The sequence below is a fragment of the Lampetra planeri genome, chromosome 37 (genome assembly GCF_965212315.1).
Source record: "Lampetra planeri chromosome 37, kcLamPlan1.2.h2, whole genome shotgun sequence".
Classification (NCBI taxonomy): Eukaryota; Metazoa; Chordata; class Hyperoartia; order Petromyzontiformes; family Petromyzontidae; genus Lampetra; species Lampetra planeri.
In genome coordinates this window covers 6967181-6985768 of record NC_136143.1, presented here as the reverse complement: position 1 = coordinate 6985768, position 18588 = coordinate 6967181, and the positions used below count along the sequence as shown (strand labels likewise).

Below are 18588 nucleotides of genomic sequence, written 5' to 3'. Positions count from 1 at the left end.
AAAAGTAAAAACCTCAATTAGTAACTGAAACTTAACGACTTTGTGTCCGATTACTCAAACACCAAAAGTTTTCCCAGCGAAACATCCTGCCCAACTACTGTGGTAACCCCCCCCTCTATCCAGAAGCAACACCACCCAGTGACAGACGACGATGCAGTCACAAACTACCGTGCATGTATATTGAACTTCTTTCACACCATACACAGCCAACCGTGCTATTCGGAGTTGCGAGAGAACGACATCAAACAAAACTCAAAAAGCAGTTCTGAAGAAATGGGTTTTGAATGTGTAATTTAAAAGTGCCTCGATCCCATACCTTGCTAAAATCGGAAGAGCGTTCCAGACGGCCGCAGAAGCGCGTCAAGAGACTCGACGTGTCTCGAGGCGAAGGTTTCGATCAGAGTTCAAGTCTCACCCACAAGACCCAATGATGCCACTACCACAGAATGTATTTATACTGGAAGACTAGCATAAGTACCCGGCGTTGCCCGGGTGAAAAATATATTTCTTAATAACCTTACATATATACACAGATGGGCTGCTACCCCTGCCCCCCCCAGCCACGATCTCCTCGGCCGCTGTGCAGTAATATGTACGGCCTATAGTGTGGTGGGGTGTCGAGGCCTAGTACCGTGCAGAGCCTCCGGCCTCGCCTAAATTGCCCACCTGGCTGAGGCTGGATACAGGGGCCGTTACCCCCCCCCCCCCGCGCTACAATAATACTGTCTAATCGCTATAATTTTGTAATCTACCGACCCTATAATAGTAATTGCACACATTGTGGTGGTGGGGGGGAGTGAAGAGGACGTGAAACGTTGATGAATTTACCTCAGTCGCGTGTTATTGCGTGCGCATATTTTTAACGGGAATTAAAAATGGCGTCCACCCCGCAGCGAATGCGTCGCTACCCGTTGCCAGGGGCAACCGCCGTCCAATGAAACTGCGTATGGTCCGGCGACACACAGACAGACAGACACACACACAGACAGACAGATTTGCGATTTTATATATATATAGATTCCGATAAGCTATACAGCTCTTTTTCACACGTCCAGGAAGGGGCAGGTCAGAACCTTACAACGATACAAAACCCACAAGAGGAGCCCCAAGTATAGGAAAGGTAAACAAATCACATGTACAGCACCTCCTCGCGTCCCATGTTTTCCAACAAGAGCACGTCGGTCTTGCGAGTGTGGCCTGCTGCGTGTGCCGAGGTCAGGTCGCTGTACGATGACGATGGGTGACCAGGCATGTTCATGTGGCATCCCTCCCCCCCCCCCAGGCTGGAATTCACCTCCACTGGAGGTTCGCTCTGGTGACCATCCCCCCACCTCCACCCCGCCTGTCCGGCGGCAAAAGCAAGAGCGATGACATTTTTAAATCCTTTATATTAAGTTCGCTTGCTTGCTTAGGACCGTGCAAATCTTTCGGTCGTTTTTTTAACCCACTTCCCGTGATCCAATCGAGCTGACATTTTCCACACAGACTCGTTGTGCGTGACAATTAATGTTCGTGAAATTTTTTTTCCAAAATTGTACACTTTTTAGGACAAAAACATTATATTTAATTACCAATTGCTTAATGGTGCAATGCAATCATTTGACCCATAGGTGGCAGCCATCTCAAGCCAGAGGACGAGAGGACTCTAGCCGCCACGCATATAAAGGATTTATAGTGAAAAACTTTGTTTTTACGGGTTATACTTATTTTACAACTCCAATCTCGTTTCGCGTTATTCGTCCAGTAATTCAATTGATAATCGATTACATTAATTGGGTAACCACGGTGGCGAGATGTTAACGGCCTCGCCCCGTATACAGGTCGTCGTGGGTTCGTTACCGACCCCGACGCCTGTATCATTGGAGTGTGCGCGTTCTCTCTTCGCGTTCGCGTGGATTTTCCCCTCCACATTTACAATCAGCATGCGTTGAGAGTATTTGGATGCTATACATGTCCACACAATAAGCCAATTCGTGTAGCTATCATTTATGCAAGCCAGGTCGATTCTTTAAAAAAAAGAGCTATATAGCCTCAGGGGAAGCCTAACCTGGTAAAATAAATAAAAACCTTTAAATAGTTTTATTTACATTGAGGAAAAGGGACCGCCTGGCTCTCCTCGACAGAGGTCGCAATCGGGTACCCGATACCCGGTACCCGTTTGCGACCCTGGTGCGGCCGGGTACGGGTAGGCCGTGAGTCACTGGTGAGTAGCCGTTTGACTAACTTCGGGTAGGGTACGGGTAGGGAACGGGTACCCGTACCCGGCCGGTTACGGGTCGCCATTTGCGACCCTGGTGCTGCCGGGTACGGAATCAAAACCCGTTTGCGACCTCTGCTCCTCGAGCATCGCCAGTCGCGTCGGAGCCCGGATGTGCTCGCGAGCGGCACCTGCTGGCCACCCAACGCAACCACGTCACGGAATCCCCCATCGGGCAAGCGTGTCAAGCACCACGATGTGCAAACACGTTTGTACGGTGGCGCAATAATCCAACACACACCATGTTGCACATGGACAGCCCCGTTCGTCGATCCACTGGCGGATAAGGGGGGACCCCCCCCCCCGCCGCCACCACGTGCAGCGAGGTTTGTTTGACCATACTTCACCACGCTGGTCGGTGCACGTTGAAGGTGGCTAGGTACAGAATGGCTTCTGCTGCGTCATCTGCTGCTGCCGGCTTTTTGGGTCCCCCATACAATTTCCAGGCTCAACCCGGGCTTGGCTTTTAAGGTACGAGGATCAGATGCAGTCTAGATTTGGTCACAATAAAATCAAATGCGGGTCTAAAATTATGTTAACAGGTAAGATAAAAGATGACATTGGCAGAAAGATAATTTTAAGTTTACTTAAATATGCCAGTGGTTCATCTAAATGCTGATCAGTCTCCTGTGAAAATATACCCAGGGCCATGCCTGCAGTAATTCATATTTCAAATTAAAAACAAATCCCTCTGCCCAGCGCTGCGGATCACCCTGTACTCGATCATCCTGGGAGCAAATTACGTAATGGAGAATGACACGGACGTCTCTGAACGTTGAGATGACCGGGTAAACCAAACTCAGCCGGCGCGAGTGGACAAGTGACAAAAAAAACCACACCCGGACGACGAGATACTCCACGTAAGTTGGGTTTATTTAGTTTTTTGTTTTTTTAAATTCCATCACCAGTAAACAGACATCGGATCGGCTTGTGATGGCTAACCATGATGCTGTGCAGTGGCTACGCACGGGGTGTACTGCGATCGGACCCGCTCCTCCTCCTCCGGACGCCAACGCACTCAATCACAAACACGGGGGGGCGGGGGTCACCATTTGTAGCCAATAACAAAAAAAACACCCTAAACTTGTTAATTAAAAAAGTTTTACAAAGCCGCAATTAGTACACTCAAACAATTAAGCACATGGGGGGGGAGGGAGGGGTGTGTGCAGCCTTTAATTTTTTTTCTTAATGAAGTCAAGTATTTCTTTAACAAAAACAAAATTAGATTGAAATACAAGAACACCTAAGATCACACTTTTTTCATAACGATCTACAGAAGTTACTCGTCCGCCGTAGCAGCACAGTTAAGCATGATCTCGACGACATTGTATCCAACTCCCTCTGCCCATCAAACCAAGACAGCAGCCAGTACAGTTTCGTTTTCGCAAATACATCCAGGAATCAAACGGTGAAGAAAGCGTTCTGAATAGCAAGAGCCAACAGTAGCAGTTGAGCTGTACGTCAAACATTTGCACATGTAAACACCCTCTTTGAATTATAATTTATATCGTTTGATGCAGCCGAAGTGAGCTACGCGTTAAGACAATTTAACTTCCCCAAATTCGAGTGAGCGAGCGAGTGGTTGTCTTCCCTAGTAGGATTTCCTGGGACGTCAATACTGGATTTTGGGTCAACTCGTATTGCCCCAATTCAGGATAATGAAGGTCCAACAGAAAAAAATGTGGATGAACCAAACCGTTCCTGCAAAGTCTCCTGGTCATGTTTTTTTTTAAACCAAAACAGCTGGTACCTCAATGCAGTCAGATTCAGCTTCCTCCCCCACTCTGCTTTTAGGCTTTTTTTTCGGTGGAGAAAATAAACAGGGTTGTTAAAATAACGTCGGCGCATCCACACATTTCTTACTGGGCACCCACAATCATCAAAATAACAAGACCTAATTCCAGTGGCATGTAAAAATCAAGACGTTAAAACTTCATTAATTTGTTCACTTTCACATTTTTAGCCAATAACACCCTGTGCACAACACACATCAACGTGACAAACTGGTCAGGGCCCATGGTGTTGGTTTTGATCTGAAGAAGCAAGAACTATGGTCAGTCAGCAAGAGGCCGATAGCGCCCAATAAAGTATGCAGTGCGATGCGCTGATCAAATGCTAAATGCTCGGAGCACAGTGCGCCGGTACCCGATGGATTGTTAGGATTTCCTTTTCAAACAGCACCCAACCACTGCAGTCCATTTCTGCCGAATCCGGTTTCTGCCCACGAGGGGCAGGATGCGGTGTGCTTTGCACACACACACGTTTCCCCGCGGCCGATGGGACTTGCTTTAATAAACTGCAAAGGCTAGCGGCAAAAGAGCAATCTATAAACTGCAGTAGTTTTCCACTTTTCCAAATTACTGTAATTCCATTCTAAGCTTTAAATGCTCATTATCAAAGCAGCGTGGACAATGGAAATGCATTTGACGAATAAGGAAACCCAAAATCCCAAAGCTATTTTTAGTGCAATGGTGAACGGGAGGGAGGGGGGGACACGGGGGAAGCATGTGAACGTCAACGGGCTGATATTTTTTTAAAAATAAACCGAAAAAATATTTTTACTGGTGTTACTGTAAGCGGGCACTGCCAAACTTGTTATTTCCACCTCACATCACCTAAAGCATGCAGACGCAACACGAAATAGCCACCTAAAGAAAGCCACCCACAGCTTAAACGCAGGACAAAAAAAGCAAAGTTTTTTTTTTGAAAAGGTCTCATTTATTTCATGTAGTATGTAATCTAATCTGGGGTTGACTGAAACTGCTCCCCCTTTTTCTGGTGAATGAAATTTTCTGACCGGCTGCCTGGCTGGGGTGTGGGGGGCAGGGCACAGGGGGCTTGGGGGGGGTAGGGGTCGGGGTGCAAGGAGAGCGGCCGAAGGGGAGGCTGGGGGATTGGGGTGGGAGGGTGGCCCGGCAGTGGGGGTTTGGGATGGCGGGCGGGAGTTTTGTTTGGGTGGTGCAAGGCCTAGTTCTTCTCGTCTTCGGCATCTTGCACTGGTTCCTTGCTCTCTACGGTCTCGGCCTCAGCTGAAAGAACACATGCAACAAAAAAAATTAAGGGCAACCTTTACGACAGCCACATCAATTCAGCCCTCCCGGGGAAGGGGGGGGGGAGTGGGGGGGGCCTTTGTTACACGCCCCCAACGAGCCACATTGCATGATGCATTAGCAGTCTTCTCCCACCATGGCCTTGCGAGCGGTCCACACAAACAGCAGCAGCGGCACAGCAAATTCTCCAAACATAACGCCACGAAATAGGCTCCTTTGGGGTCAAAAGTGTTAGCGTGCATTTCAACCATCGATACCGCATGCGTTTTTTTTTTCTTTAATCGTTCATTAAGTGTATTTGCTCTGGCAAAAACTACACTGTGCTCACGGTTTCTTGTGCTTGTTATTAAATGTCAACGGCTCAACATCTTAGTTTTGCGATGGGGGTTGCGAAAACAGAATCCCTTCAAAGAGATGCAGCTTCAAAGTGAGGGCAAGACGGCTTCAAACGGGCATCCAGGTTACACGAGCACGGCAGCACAACAGGGTGAGGACACACGGTTGACGGTAAGAGGCAGCAAGGAGAGACTAGGAGCTCTTACAACAGAAGCCAGATGGGCAAGATGGTTCCTTCAGAATTCTGACAACAAGACAGCACACACTGATGAGACACACTCGGAAGACAGGAGACGTGAAGGAACGTTTCAGTTGCCAAATAAGCACCCAATGGCGGAGAACGCAACGAATGGTGCCACAAAATACAGCGTCTGGTAAGAAATGTGACAACGGCTCTCGGATGTTGTCTGGTTCTAACCACGAGCTGTTCAGCATGGTATTTCGACACTTCGGTCCACGTGCTGGGGGGGGGGGGGCTTTGTCACCAACAGCTCCCAGCATGTGGAGCGGATACGTCAGGCATCATTCTGAACAGCATGCAAGAACCCGAAAACGCATCATAACTAAACAGCACGACCGCAAAAACCTGCACGGCGGCACGAACGACGATCATTGAGTGCATCCAACAGAAATCTGCTGTGCACGAGTAAATATTACAAACACTTCAACAATAAAGTACGTAAACACGCAAGGGATGTGTGTTTCTACACAGACGGCTTGTAGTACCGCAGGGCATTGCGTTGGCAGCTGGAAGCGGGTGTGGCCGGAAGTGACCAAGAAGCACGCAAACCGACAACTCACCGTCGCCTTGCATGTCAGACGTCCACAGCGTCAGGTTGTCCCTCAGCAACTGCATGATGAGCGTCGAGTCCTTGTACGAGTCTTCGCTCAGCGTGTCCAGCTCTGCGATGGCGTCGTCAAACGCAGTCTTGGCCAACCTGCAGCATCATGGTGGTGCGGCGACACCAGCGGCAACAACAACAAAAATCAACGGCAAGCAAGCGCCGACATAACCCCCCCCCCCACACCACGGCATTATTACCAGAGCGGGAAACGCGTCGCCTCACCCACCCCTCGCTCGGCGAGTGCGCAATGTTTCGGTTGACTCCAGCGAGGCTCTGGTGTTTGTTTTCAAACGGCAATAAGGAGCTTATTTTAAAGTCATCACTCATCAAGTGTGCACAGCCGTACTACTACAATCCCTTTTCTAATCTTATTGCGTTGCAGCCACGCGGCCCTCGCAGTTACTAATGTGGTTTCCTCTCCAGCTCCTAACACACGAGGGCAAGAACAGGCATGTTTCTAGCTTCGCCCTCACAGACCAAAGCAATTTTCGTCAAAGTGAAATTCCATTTTTTATTGCAGACCGAATATTCTAAGGTGTAGAGAAGTGTGAAAATCAGATTTTTTTTATTTCTCTTTCTGGATAAATGCAATCAACGACTGGTCATTTTCGAAAAAGAATGCTTTAAATAAAAATTTCAGCTGCTCCCAGCACAAAAAAGCGTGCAAGATAGAATAAAAAAAAATCGCTCTGATAAGGTAGACAGGTACCTATACACAAGTCTATGGCTTTGTTAGCAACAATGAAGTCTTTCATAGCGATGGCCACGCATTTCATGATAACACCCGAGTGATGGCAGTATAGTCACTCATTTTTTTATGTCATTGCAGTGACATCACCAGAGCACAAGAAGAGGATTTTGATACATTTGTCTGATTTTAAAGCTGAGGAGACATCCTGGGTACACATCTACAAGCAGAGATTTGTATGCTGGGTTACACGTTCATTCAACACAAGATTTATCAGCTATTCTCAGGAGACGACAGTTCTTAAAATTGTAGTGCTGTCACGTGTGCATGTACACACACACATACAGTGCACCATGGGGATCCCAGTTTGGTATCTTCATTTGCGTCACCCCACACAACGTCCAAGGTTAATTCAAGCCAATTCTGGACAAAAATGACACTAACTAGAGCCTCGTATTGTTTTTTACTTCTGCGCATCTCATGAAGAGTGATGCGGACGGTGCAAGTCTGTGTTCACCAAACAAGAAAAAACCCCAAAGTTCCAAGGTATTTGATTGGTAGACATTGGACACAGGTGCACTTGTCACCATGCCAATAACAAACAATAAAAATCACAAAATCCAAAGCCCTAAACGTGTTACTGCAGCGGCCAATGAAAGATCTGTTGTTCCCCATTTGGTACAATAAGCATAGAAGCAACCAATGTACAAGAATTATTCCACAAGGGTTATTCAACCAGTGGTCCCATAGGCCAACAAGCCTCTTAAGTAGTTCTCTTGAGTAATATGGCTCCGAGGGGCAGAGATAATGATTTGTGACGTGAAAGAAATATAAACAAGACTTAAGACACTCGGAGGCACAGATTAACGGGCACATGCCCGACGCTGCGACGTCCTGTGACTTGTGTAACATGTCTACGCCCGACACTGATGGCCGAGATACGGCGTGACGTGGTGCGCCAGCAACAAACGAGTTTTATTGCGTGGCCCAACGGTAAAATACAGTTGCAGCACCCTGCCACACAAAGGGAACTTCACAGGTACGTTGACCGCGTGCGTGTATGTGGCAGACAGGAGGGTGCGCACGTCAGGTCCGCCCCCGCCCATACACTCACTTGCAAGCGCGGTCAGGCGAGTTGAGGATCTCGTAGTAGAAGACGGAGAAGTTGAGCGCGAGGCCGAGGCGGATGGGGTGCGTGGGTGGCAGCTCGGTGGTTGCGATGTCGCTCGCTGCCTTGTACGCCACCAGGCTGTTCTCCGCTGCCTCCTTCCGGTCATTGCCGGTGGCGAACTCTGCCAGGTACCGGTGGTAGTCGCCCTTCCTGCAGTGGCATCGCGTCACCCGTGACACTTGTGTTTAGCACGCGATTTATTTTGTGGCGTCGTAGCAACGGCGGATTGCGGTTTGTGAAATAATAAAGGCAATGTTCTGTCTCTGGACCAATGTTTTCCATCAAATTTTGTTTCAATTATTGATGGATAAAAACGGTGCTTTCTTATATTTTTACGGTTATACGGTCCCTTAATTTTTCCCAGTCGACAAAAGTTCACCAGACCTTTCACCTTTCAAGTGGGTGAAAGTTGCCGTATACCGTCCCAAATTGTTTGTTTGGTGGCAGCTGCGTTTACACGCCCATTTGAAAAAAACAACAAAACCGACTGAAAATATCAGCAATCTCACCATATTTCTGTTTAAATGAAAATGTCTGCTAATGAAACACCCTTTTCACCGATGCATTAATCAGAGCTGTGGGTCATTTATTGCACAAACGCAATCTAGGTTAATTGTATGGCTACAAAGGCACGGTGTGTAACAAGTGATGCCCTTACATTTTGTAGTAGAAGACCTTCGATTCACCCGTCATGGCGGCAGGAATCAGGTGCTTGTCGAGCACCTCCAGAATGTCCATGCAGATATCTTTCAGCTCCTTCTCCACCTGGGATAGAGGCACCACGAACTCAGAGAAAGCCCTTCAGCTACGCACAGAAAAAAACTAATTGGCCACCATTTTTGTGCAACATCATACGCTGTACTAAAATACACTTTACTATTAAAAATGAAAGATCTAGAATGAGCTTTGCATGTCAAGTCCTTGAGGTAGGAACGCTTCAGAGTCAAACATACAATTTCTACCTATGACATGTTTTTTAATAGGTGTAATACAAAAAAAATAATCAGCCGAAGGATCCAAAGCAGTTCCTGGGAACGAGGACACCACAATAGCACCTCACTAACCTATGCCATACAGGCCACACCACGTGCCAGATCAATCCAAAGCTTTTGAAAGCACCAAAAGCTCATTTGAGAGCAATGTGGGTCACCTTCTAAAACGGCTGACACGTGATCGGCAGCCTCGTCCTGTGCGCATGAATAAAAACTACAGACAGACGTGTGTGCGTGTGCGAGCGTGCCACTCACAGTCTGCCTGTACTCGCGGATGATCTTGAGTTTTCCCTCGCTGCCCTTGCTCTCCTCCTTCTGCTCGATGGAGGAGATGATGCGCCAGGATGCGCGCCGTGCCCCGATCACGTTCTTGTAGGCAACCGACAGCAGGTTTCGCTCCTCCACCGACAGCTCCAGGTTGAGCCCGGCCACCTTCTTCATCACCTCCACCATTTCTGAACCGAGCAAAAAGAGATAAGAGCACAACACGGTTTTTCAGTGCCGTTTGTCAATTAAAAGCCAACTCACCGGATGACAATGACGAGTCCTTCAATCGTCACCAATTATATAATTATCTAAAAAAGGAAGCTACAATCTTGATTTGAAGCTTTCGTGACTGCAGGAATCCATACTCTTTGGTTCTTTCGGTAAAATAAAATTAAATACACTTTTAAAATTATATTTCTACCTATGTGACTTTACCGAACGAACCAAAGAGTAAGGAAGCTACAAGATGACAGTTTTCTGCCGTTTATTTTCCGAAAATGCACTTGCTGCCGATAGTTCAAAGCACAACAATACGAATCTGGATCTTTATTTAGACTGGAGGAATCTGGTGAGCTATGAAGCTCTTGTTCAGATGCCACCGGTTGCCTCCAAAAAGGGATAAGAGGTCTCCCTCCATTTCTTTAAAGGCAAACGATAAAAAATATCACCGTCGGCAAACCACGGAGCTGTATCAATGTCCTAAAGGTGAGGTATACATATCTAAGTCATCACTGGGAAGCTTTGTTACACTGCAGAGGTGAGCACGAGTCACGTGTTCCCATTATTCGTAGAGAGAAATGAAAGAGCCAAACAAAGGGAGCTCTGCTCCATATACGGCTCATGCGCAATTGGCTGAAAGCACTGCATGAGACATTTAAAAATGCGCAGTCCTCTCCTGGTAAAAGACTGCAAGTGGAGAATGACCACAGTAAATAACAGATAAGATCAACAATTACAATGCATCAAGTCCAAATCGTAAATCCACGTTAAGATAGTGCATTAATAACTTCACAATTAAACTATTTTTTAATAGTTTTAATTACCCCTTGCCATCATGTTCTACATGAACGCTTAAAACAGACCTATACATTGAGAAAAAGCAATAAAATCCACAGACGCAGTTCTCTTCTCGTGAAGCACCAATAAAAATCACACACTCGCCCTGTGCCCGTGCACAATTCTACCCCTCCCCCAACACGTATGAATTGAATTCCTTAAGGTTGACATCACTCTCAAGCCAAGCTTGCTCGACGAACAAGCCCTGGCGACTTGAGTTGGCACAAATGGTACATGGCATGGAGTTCTGGTCACAAGCAGCATTTGCAAAATGAGCACCACCTGCCTTTAAAAGCCAGTTTTGCATGTCTTGTCTCATTCATTTTTAAACACAACAGCGTTGGTAAACCAACCAGCTTAACGTGACTTCTTGCTCAATGAGCATTGAAGCAGTGCTCATATCTCTTGCTGAATGGCGCTTGGGATGGAAATTCTACATTCGAGGCAGGAGGTGAGTCTCCCCAGAGGACAATCATTTCTGACTTTCCCACAAAGTGGTACTTGACCAACAGGCTACAGTTATGTCATAAGGACTTAAAAAAAGCTACACATTTTTAGGCCAAGCACTGAAATGCCACAAGGTCATTTCTGCCGCATGCGCACTGCATTGACAATCTGCGCGGCTGACATTAACCATTGCTGCAGCCAATGCCTTGCACTTTCATTTTCTTCCAGAAACACATAGTAGCCGGAAAAAGTGTTTTAAAAACACTACAAATTGTGGGTTGTCGTGAACACTAAAATCACGATCAACATTTTAGCCATTAAATTAGGAAAATGGACTACGGTAAAATAATACTACAGTAACATAGTTATCTCAAAGCGCAGCTGCCCACACGCGAGAATTAATCTGTGTTGCCTTGTCACGCGCAGAACGGCTAAAGCTTGGAAAAGGAGTGACCATTATACACACGTCAGACTGTGGTAAGGGCGTAGGAGGGGGTCGCTAAGCGATGCATTTACATACGGATGAGCCTGATCTGTATGCACGTCAAGTAAACTAGACTTCTGACGGTTTTGCCAAATTATAAAAAAAAATCCCGCAGTTAAAGGGGGAGGGGGGGGGCAAAAACCAGTGCGCAAACTATCGGCAACCTTCAACGGCGCCGTGCAGAATCGAAAAAGAAAATGGCTCCTTCGAAAGAAACTGCAGGTGGCTTTTGCAAGGAAGCCGTTAGGACCCCACTGCAATATTAAACTGTTGGCAAGAGCCGACAGCTTGGCAGCTCGCCAGATCGAGAAGACCTGGATGGGAGGAGGGGGCTGTGCACAGATTCAGGATGCCTCCATTAGAGCAGGGAAAGACAACAACACCTCTCGCTCGCTACCGAGTGAGCGTCATGCAACCTCGCGCAATCAAACACTGTCCAGCGGCAGGCCGAGTTGCCTTGCTGAATAATTGATTTGTGCGGCTTGCATAATTTTGACTGTTGTGGCCCACTGATCGAATGAGTTCCACGGAATGCAATAGGCGAGTGTGGCTGCAGCCTTTGTTTGAGATGGCTTTGTATCTGGGGGTAGAATCGATAGCTTTATTAGGCAATCGTTTCCCCTGTTTCAAAGGACGTAAACAGGCCCCCACTGCAGCTGAAGGGCACGAATCAGTAATTAGGATGCATAACCTGCACATCGCAAATGTTGCTAGGTAAGCAAATTTATGCTTTCAAAAATGAGAAAAATGTTCAATGCACGTGTCCAGTCACATGGGTCCGATTCCACAAAGCTGCTATTACGGAGCAGACTTTGCCAATTATAATTTTAATCAGATACTTCAATAGTGGCTTACGTTTAAAGCCCCCTTTTCAGACGTGTAAAACAATAATCCCATGGAAGGCAGTCATTGATTCTCGAATTTTTACAATCGACCTACCATCAAATGTGATCATTAGACCTGACGAGATAATAAGAAAAAGGCTACGCTAAGCTTTGGAGCGAGACAGCCTGGAGCATGATTCCTGCAGAATTCTAATCTATCGCCCAGTGCCCGGGGCGTGGTGTGGGCCACGGCTGCTGAGGTTGACTTGGACTGGCTTGACGGAAGCCTGGCACCCATTACGTGCCGATCAGTGTTCCACAGGAAACAAGATGGGCCACATCCTATGACACTGAACTGCTTCACGTAAATTACCTTACTAAAATGTTTCAATACATTTTCACAAGAAATTGCCCTACCCCGAGTAAATTTGCCTTATAAATTACTTGACCTGGCAATGGAAGCACGTGAACATTGATCAAGCAACACGACTATCTTTTGGCTGGGGAAAAAAATGAATATCCACCTATCAGAAGCAAATAACTCATTACAATTAGCCAAGAATGTCTGTGTAACGCGCGTGACGTCACTCCACATGCCCCCCCCCCCTCGTGATTAATATTCATGAGCGGGTGGATTTTTACTCACGCAGGTCGAGCGGAAATATTTTTTTCTCACAAATTTGCTTCAAGTTTGACGTTTCTTTATTGAAAGTGAATCTAATAAATAATTCTACGCAGCAACAAAGTGGATTTGGTGTCTTTTATTTCTTCAGCACTTGAGACAAAAGGTAAGTTTAATTTATGCTTCTCCATTATGGTAGAATAGACATTTCTCGGTGCTTTTCCAGATATTGTATCGATTTCCAATTTATTTCAACCCCAGCGACCGAAAGCAGAAGAGGATAAAGTATCAGAGCAGTGAATTTGAACAAATTGAAGGTCAGTTATATACAGTGCTACAGTGACATCAAGTGAGGTGTTTTATGACAGTTTTGTGCAAGATTCACTGCCATTAATGCAGTGCTACAGTGAAATGTAGTGAAGTGTTTGATGACATACTTTCGTGCAAGATTAACTGCCATTAATTTTACACAAGATACAAGTATACTTTGCTCAATGTTTTCGTAAATATTACAGCTTCCGTCCTAGGACGGGCAAAGAAGAGAGTTCCACAGAAATATCCTCTGCCCAGTAAGCAGCCTTAACACAGGCATTTAAATCATCATGAACATGCAAAGTTCTTCTTGCCAGTATGCTCATTAACTCTTTGAAAGCAGTCGTTTATAATATGATTATATACTTAGGTCACATTAATGAATGGTGCGGCGATTATGCTCTTTGTTAACAGAATTATCCAACATTATATTACGTTAAGCGAATGCATTAATTCACTGCAAAGGCCACAATTACAGCCCTCTACAAAACACTTATGGATTGGACATACCATTGTTGGGGACCGGATGAAAATCAATGGGATATAACCATCAGATGTTTCTACGGCATAAATTATGCATCCCTGCAACGCCGTGTTTGCAGCCGCGCAGAGACAAAATTTTTTTTATCGGTTCAAGCATTATTCGCCCAAATGGTCCACAATGCTGCATATTTTTTTGACGAAAACAGGGCCACACAAATCACACCAGTCTTTTACATTTACTGCATCAAATTATGAGCATTATAAGCAAATCGATCGTGGGGTAAAGCCTGTTCAGCCCAATTACGCAGCAAGCAAGCGATGCCAATTTATTAAACGGAACAATTCACGCACCATCGCATGCATGACCCCAGGGTCATGCAGAAACGTATTGGCAAATGTCTTACAAACACCACCGACAGCTGAGCTAGCCCCCAGCACCTTAACCAAGATGACCAAATCCGCAGGTAGTCGTTAAAGTCTAACATTGCATTACAATAACAAAATAAGGCTACCTGCATTATGCCAAACAATATTTGCAATTGAGAACAAATGGGGAAAAAAAGCTATTTTTTACATGCCTCTGCATGAGTGTAACGCTACACGACTAATCAGCTACGCCAGCACACTGCAAACAGCCACTCCCTGGATTACAAGTATGGCCCAGGAATGAAAGCCATCCTTACACAGCCAGAAAACCCCTCCCTAGACATGACATCAGCTCCCATTCAGCTCTGAGAAAGTGCTAGCCTCTTTAAGGAAACGCTGGCCACAATTTGAATACAGTATATGCTCCATTGAGCCCTGTGACCTATAAACATTACTTTTAATTTAACTCAAGTTTGTTGAGATGAAAATACCCTCAGAGTAAGATACGTAAAATGAGCTCCGGAGAATGCCATAAACTTGATTTATGATAAGATTACACGACTTTCATTCAAATGGCCTGTATGAAGAAAAACTGTACCGGTCTTTAAAAAACTGGTTCGGCACTGGAGTTAAGCTATAACTCTCGTAGTGTTAGTGAAAAAAATAACCCACAGGGTTCAATGGTACATCAATTACAACACTGCAGTTAGTTTTCTAAAGACGATAATTGGTGAATGGGGTCGTTAACAAATTGTCATGAGTCATCTTTGAAGAATACCACGTTAACAATCGAGAACAAACACGAGCTTGGGGACATTTGCTTTGTGCGAGAAGACTGCAAATTATGCAGCAAGTGGAGACGTGTGGGGGCCCTATGCAGCACTGTTAACACTTGCAGCCACAAATAATAAGAGTACATGATTAATTTCTGCACGAAAAATTCAACACGGAATTGTGCGACTTTCAAATTTTAACCTCCAACCTAACAAATTATTATCATGTAAATAAAATATAAACATGTGGATACAAGAATGTTATTTATATTCTCCAAGACACTCGGATTTTCAGTTGCCTATTATATAATTTTGCGTCTAACTAGGGCCCATACCTTAAGCAGAGAGTCCTTGCCAAAAACTGGCAAATTCACCAGCATCGATTCGGCTTCGGAGACGCTGTCAAAACCAGTCCAGCGTTTGCTTGTACTGAGTCAATACTTTTTACTTTATAGACGTTGAGACCGTGTGACTGACCAGTTGTGCAAGAGAGATCTTGTTTTTTGTGGAGAAATATATATTAAGGATGCACTGTCGTCTACTTATCTATTTTTCATAACAATGTAAGAATTGCTTTAAAACTAATGTCATGTTTATTCAGAAGATTTAGAAGGGATTACCCACCAACTTAATTTAGATGCAGTGAACTCCTTTTTTACAAAGCACTCTGGTGGCTGCATAAATCAGCCGTCGATTCAATTCAATTGTGTAATCGAGGTGGCGAGGGGGGGCACGGTACGGGACATCCGTGGTGCAATTTGGGCCGATGTTCCCCATGGATAACGTGACACGCTTAACTGCATGTTCACCTAACCTTTTCGTGTGCAGCCCCCCCCTGCCCACTTTGTCAATCAACTAGTTGATGAGGGCATGCTCATAGTGTGCTTGGTCACGTCTATCAAGACCCGTGGGGCTATTTGACCACTAGTCACAACGCCGGTCGGCGTGTTGGGTAAACGGCGGAAAGCATGGACGTGACAGGCACAGTACAATGGATTTGCTACACTGCCCTCTGCTGCCTACCAAGTAACCCTGACCTTTTCATATGGCCCTAAAAATTAACGAACGCGGCTGCCATTGCGGCCGCACCTTGAGGGCGTTATCGATGGAATCCTACTTCCGTCTCGATGGGGAGGGATTGCGAGCGATGCAGGCGTCGTCGTGAAGAACACTTCTTCCGCCAATCGCAAATGGGTTTCGCGTCTCGCGGGGCGCAGCAAAGGGCGCGGCAAACCCATGTACGGGCACTTTGGGGTTGTTGGGGGTTAGGGTTGAGGTCAGGTGGTAGTAGTAGGGGGGAGGTTTCGAAGAGATTTCCCGCTAAAGTATTTTTTTAACGCGGCAGTCATTCTCACCGCAGTGCATATGTCACCCAATGCTATTTTTTCATTTCACATGAGAAAAAAAGAGGGCTCAAGACAGCCGGCGAAGGAGCCCCCCTCCCCCCCTCAAAGAGGCGTCATGGTAGTCAACCATTCCCGGTGGACACCTCATCACGTCGGTGGCTTGTGGTGGGGGCCTTTCACACCCGTACCACTCGCCCTTCTCGGGTCACTCAGAGCAAATGAAAATGAACGACTCAACACCTCCCCCCCCACCTCTTGCAGAGATGACTCGTTCTGGGGCGGTGGCGCTCGCATGTCGCCAAGCTCAAGGCATTTCACAATAGGGCACGGAAGATTCCTACGTTGTGGGCTGCAGCCCACCAGGTAGGAATCGAGTTCGCTTTTTTTGCCAACTCGAACTCACCAGTGGTAAAGTATGGTTAAATAACTCCCAATACCCACACACGCATTGGGGTGGACCTCATCCAGCAGTGGACTGACAAAAGTGGGCATGGGGACATATCACAATTCAAAAAGCAATGACTGTCGTCTGGTTTTTACTTCCGTCGGCTATTGACGATGTTATACTGTCGTGCGTACTATCTGCACAAACAGCTCATCTCGTTTCGACTACCTATACAGTACGTACTGCATTACCGCCTTTGTCGCCTATACTGTCCCCGTCTCATGTGTACTGCTTGTACGGTGGGTTGTCTGTCCCTCGATCGTTTCATTAGCTTAACTTGAAAGCCATCTAGAGTAGATCCTTTCTTGCACGAAAAGCTGACCATAAGAAGCCATTGTTTCATTGATTAATCGGTTATATTCTTGATTTCACCGCAAGGGTCAACGCCTTCGTCATTCAGACCTGAAATTCGAACAGCGCGAATCTATAACAATCGATAAGACCGCTGATTTATTTAAAGATGTAATTGTAAGATGTGCAAGGTAGGTGAGCGATGTTAAATAAACGTAGAAACGACGGGGCCACCTTCGAGGGCTGTAATGCGATAAAGGCCCGGCAACGCCTTTGCCGCACCTTGCACCTCCACACATTTCCGTGACAATTAATGCATTTAACGGGACTCATTTACCACGTTGCAGTCAATTTAACGACAAATGACACATACAATGGGTTCCATCCCGAAAGGTTATCGAGAGCTACCATCAATTATATATAAAAAATATACATATACATTTACGCCTAGAACAATTTACGAGGCTGTAATCCGTTTAGCAATTATCACCGACGATGAAAACATTACATTAAATGTGTAGCAACAGTATCGTAACATTTACTTCGGCGTTCTAATTCAGCAGAGCCATAGACACATGTCTAGTATGAAAAAGGTCAGGCTGGTTGGAAATAAAAAATCAGTGAAAAGTACATTCGAGCGGAAAAAATACAACGCTTAAAACAAGTTAATAACTAGCATTACGAAAGCGAATTCATTTGGGAAGAGAAGCAATTCATTTAAAAAATAAAATCGCTAAAAATGTTGAAGAAAAAAAAACGCCCGAGGGCGCTCCCTGTAGGGCGGCCATTTTGAAGAGGCGAGTGGCCGAGTGAAAACGAAAATCTCTCACGCGATTCTCAATTAAAACACTTTTAAAAAACCCCTTCAAGCGAAAATACTTGTAAAAAACGTGCCAAACGAATCCACCGAGACGAGCACGACATTGTATCCCGCGTTTATAGCGTGTAAATCAAGTAAACGTCTGTCTTCCTCGCCCGCTAACGCAACATCGATCGAAGCGTCTCCCCCCCCTCCGTCCTCCGCCGCCGCCGCCTCCTCACCATCATAGCGCTCCGCTTGCTCGGCCAGCTTGGCTTGATAGACCTGGTCTTCCCTCTCCTCCATCGCGTTGGCTTTCGGATGCGAGTAGGACGAGAGAACGGAAAGAGATGGGAGAGCGAGGCAAGGGTGGTGGTGGCGGCGGCAACAGCAGCGAGACGCGAAGAGAGCTCGGCTCTCCCTCAAGATGGCGACGCCGGGACACCCTCCCCCTCGCCCCGCCCCTCGCGCCACTAGCCCCGCCTCCAAGCCCCCCTCTAGCCCCGCCCACAGGTCCCCCCACCCACGACTCCCCCCCCCCACTTTCCTCACCGCCCACGCACCCCCACCCCTCCTCTATCCCTCTCGCCCGTTCCGGCCTGCGAGAATTCCGATTGGCCAATAGGAGCGCCGTTTGTTTTGACGTACGAGGGCGCGTTGGCCAACCGCGCGTGAGATCGTTGGTTGCCACGGGCGACGACGGAAGGTTGGGTGTGGCGCATGCGTAGTAGGGG

General features: G+C 46.5%; 1 protein-coding gene across 1 annotated transcript; it reads right to left on the bottom strand.

Moving 5' to 3' along the window:
• Window positions 1-3109: 3109 nt before the first annotated feature.
• LOC144730990 (14-3-3 protein epsilon-like) lies at window positions 3110-18316 on the bottom strand. The gene is made up of 6 exons (XM_078611931.1): window positions 18097-18316; window positions 9595-9794; window positions 9006-9112; window positions 8291-8497; window positions 6445-6581; window positions 3110-5286 (listed from the first exon to the last, which is right to left on the bottom strand). The coding sequence occupies exons 1-6, from the start codon at window positions 18158-18160 to the stop codon at window positions 5225-5227; spliced, it is 777 nt and encodes a 258-aa protein (XP_078468057.1). The 5' UTR covers window positions 18161-18316; the 3' UTR covers window positions 3110-5224.
• Between the last annotated feature and the right edge of the window lie 272 nt (window positions 18317-18588).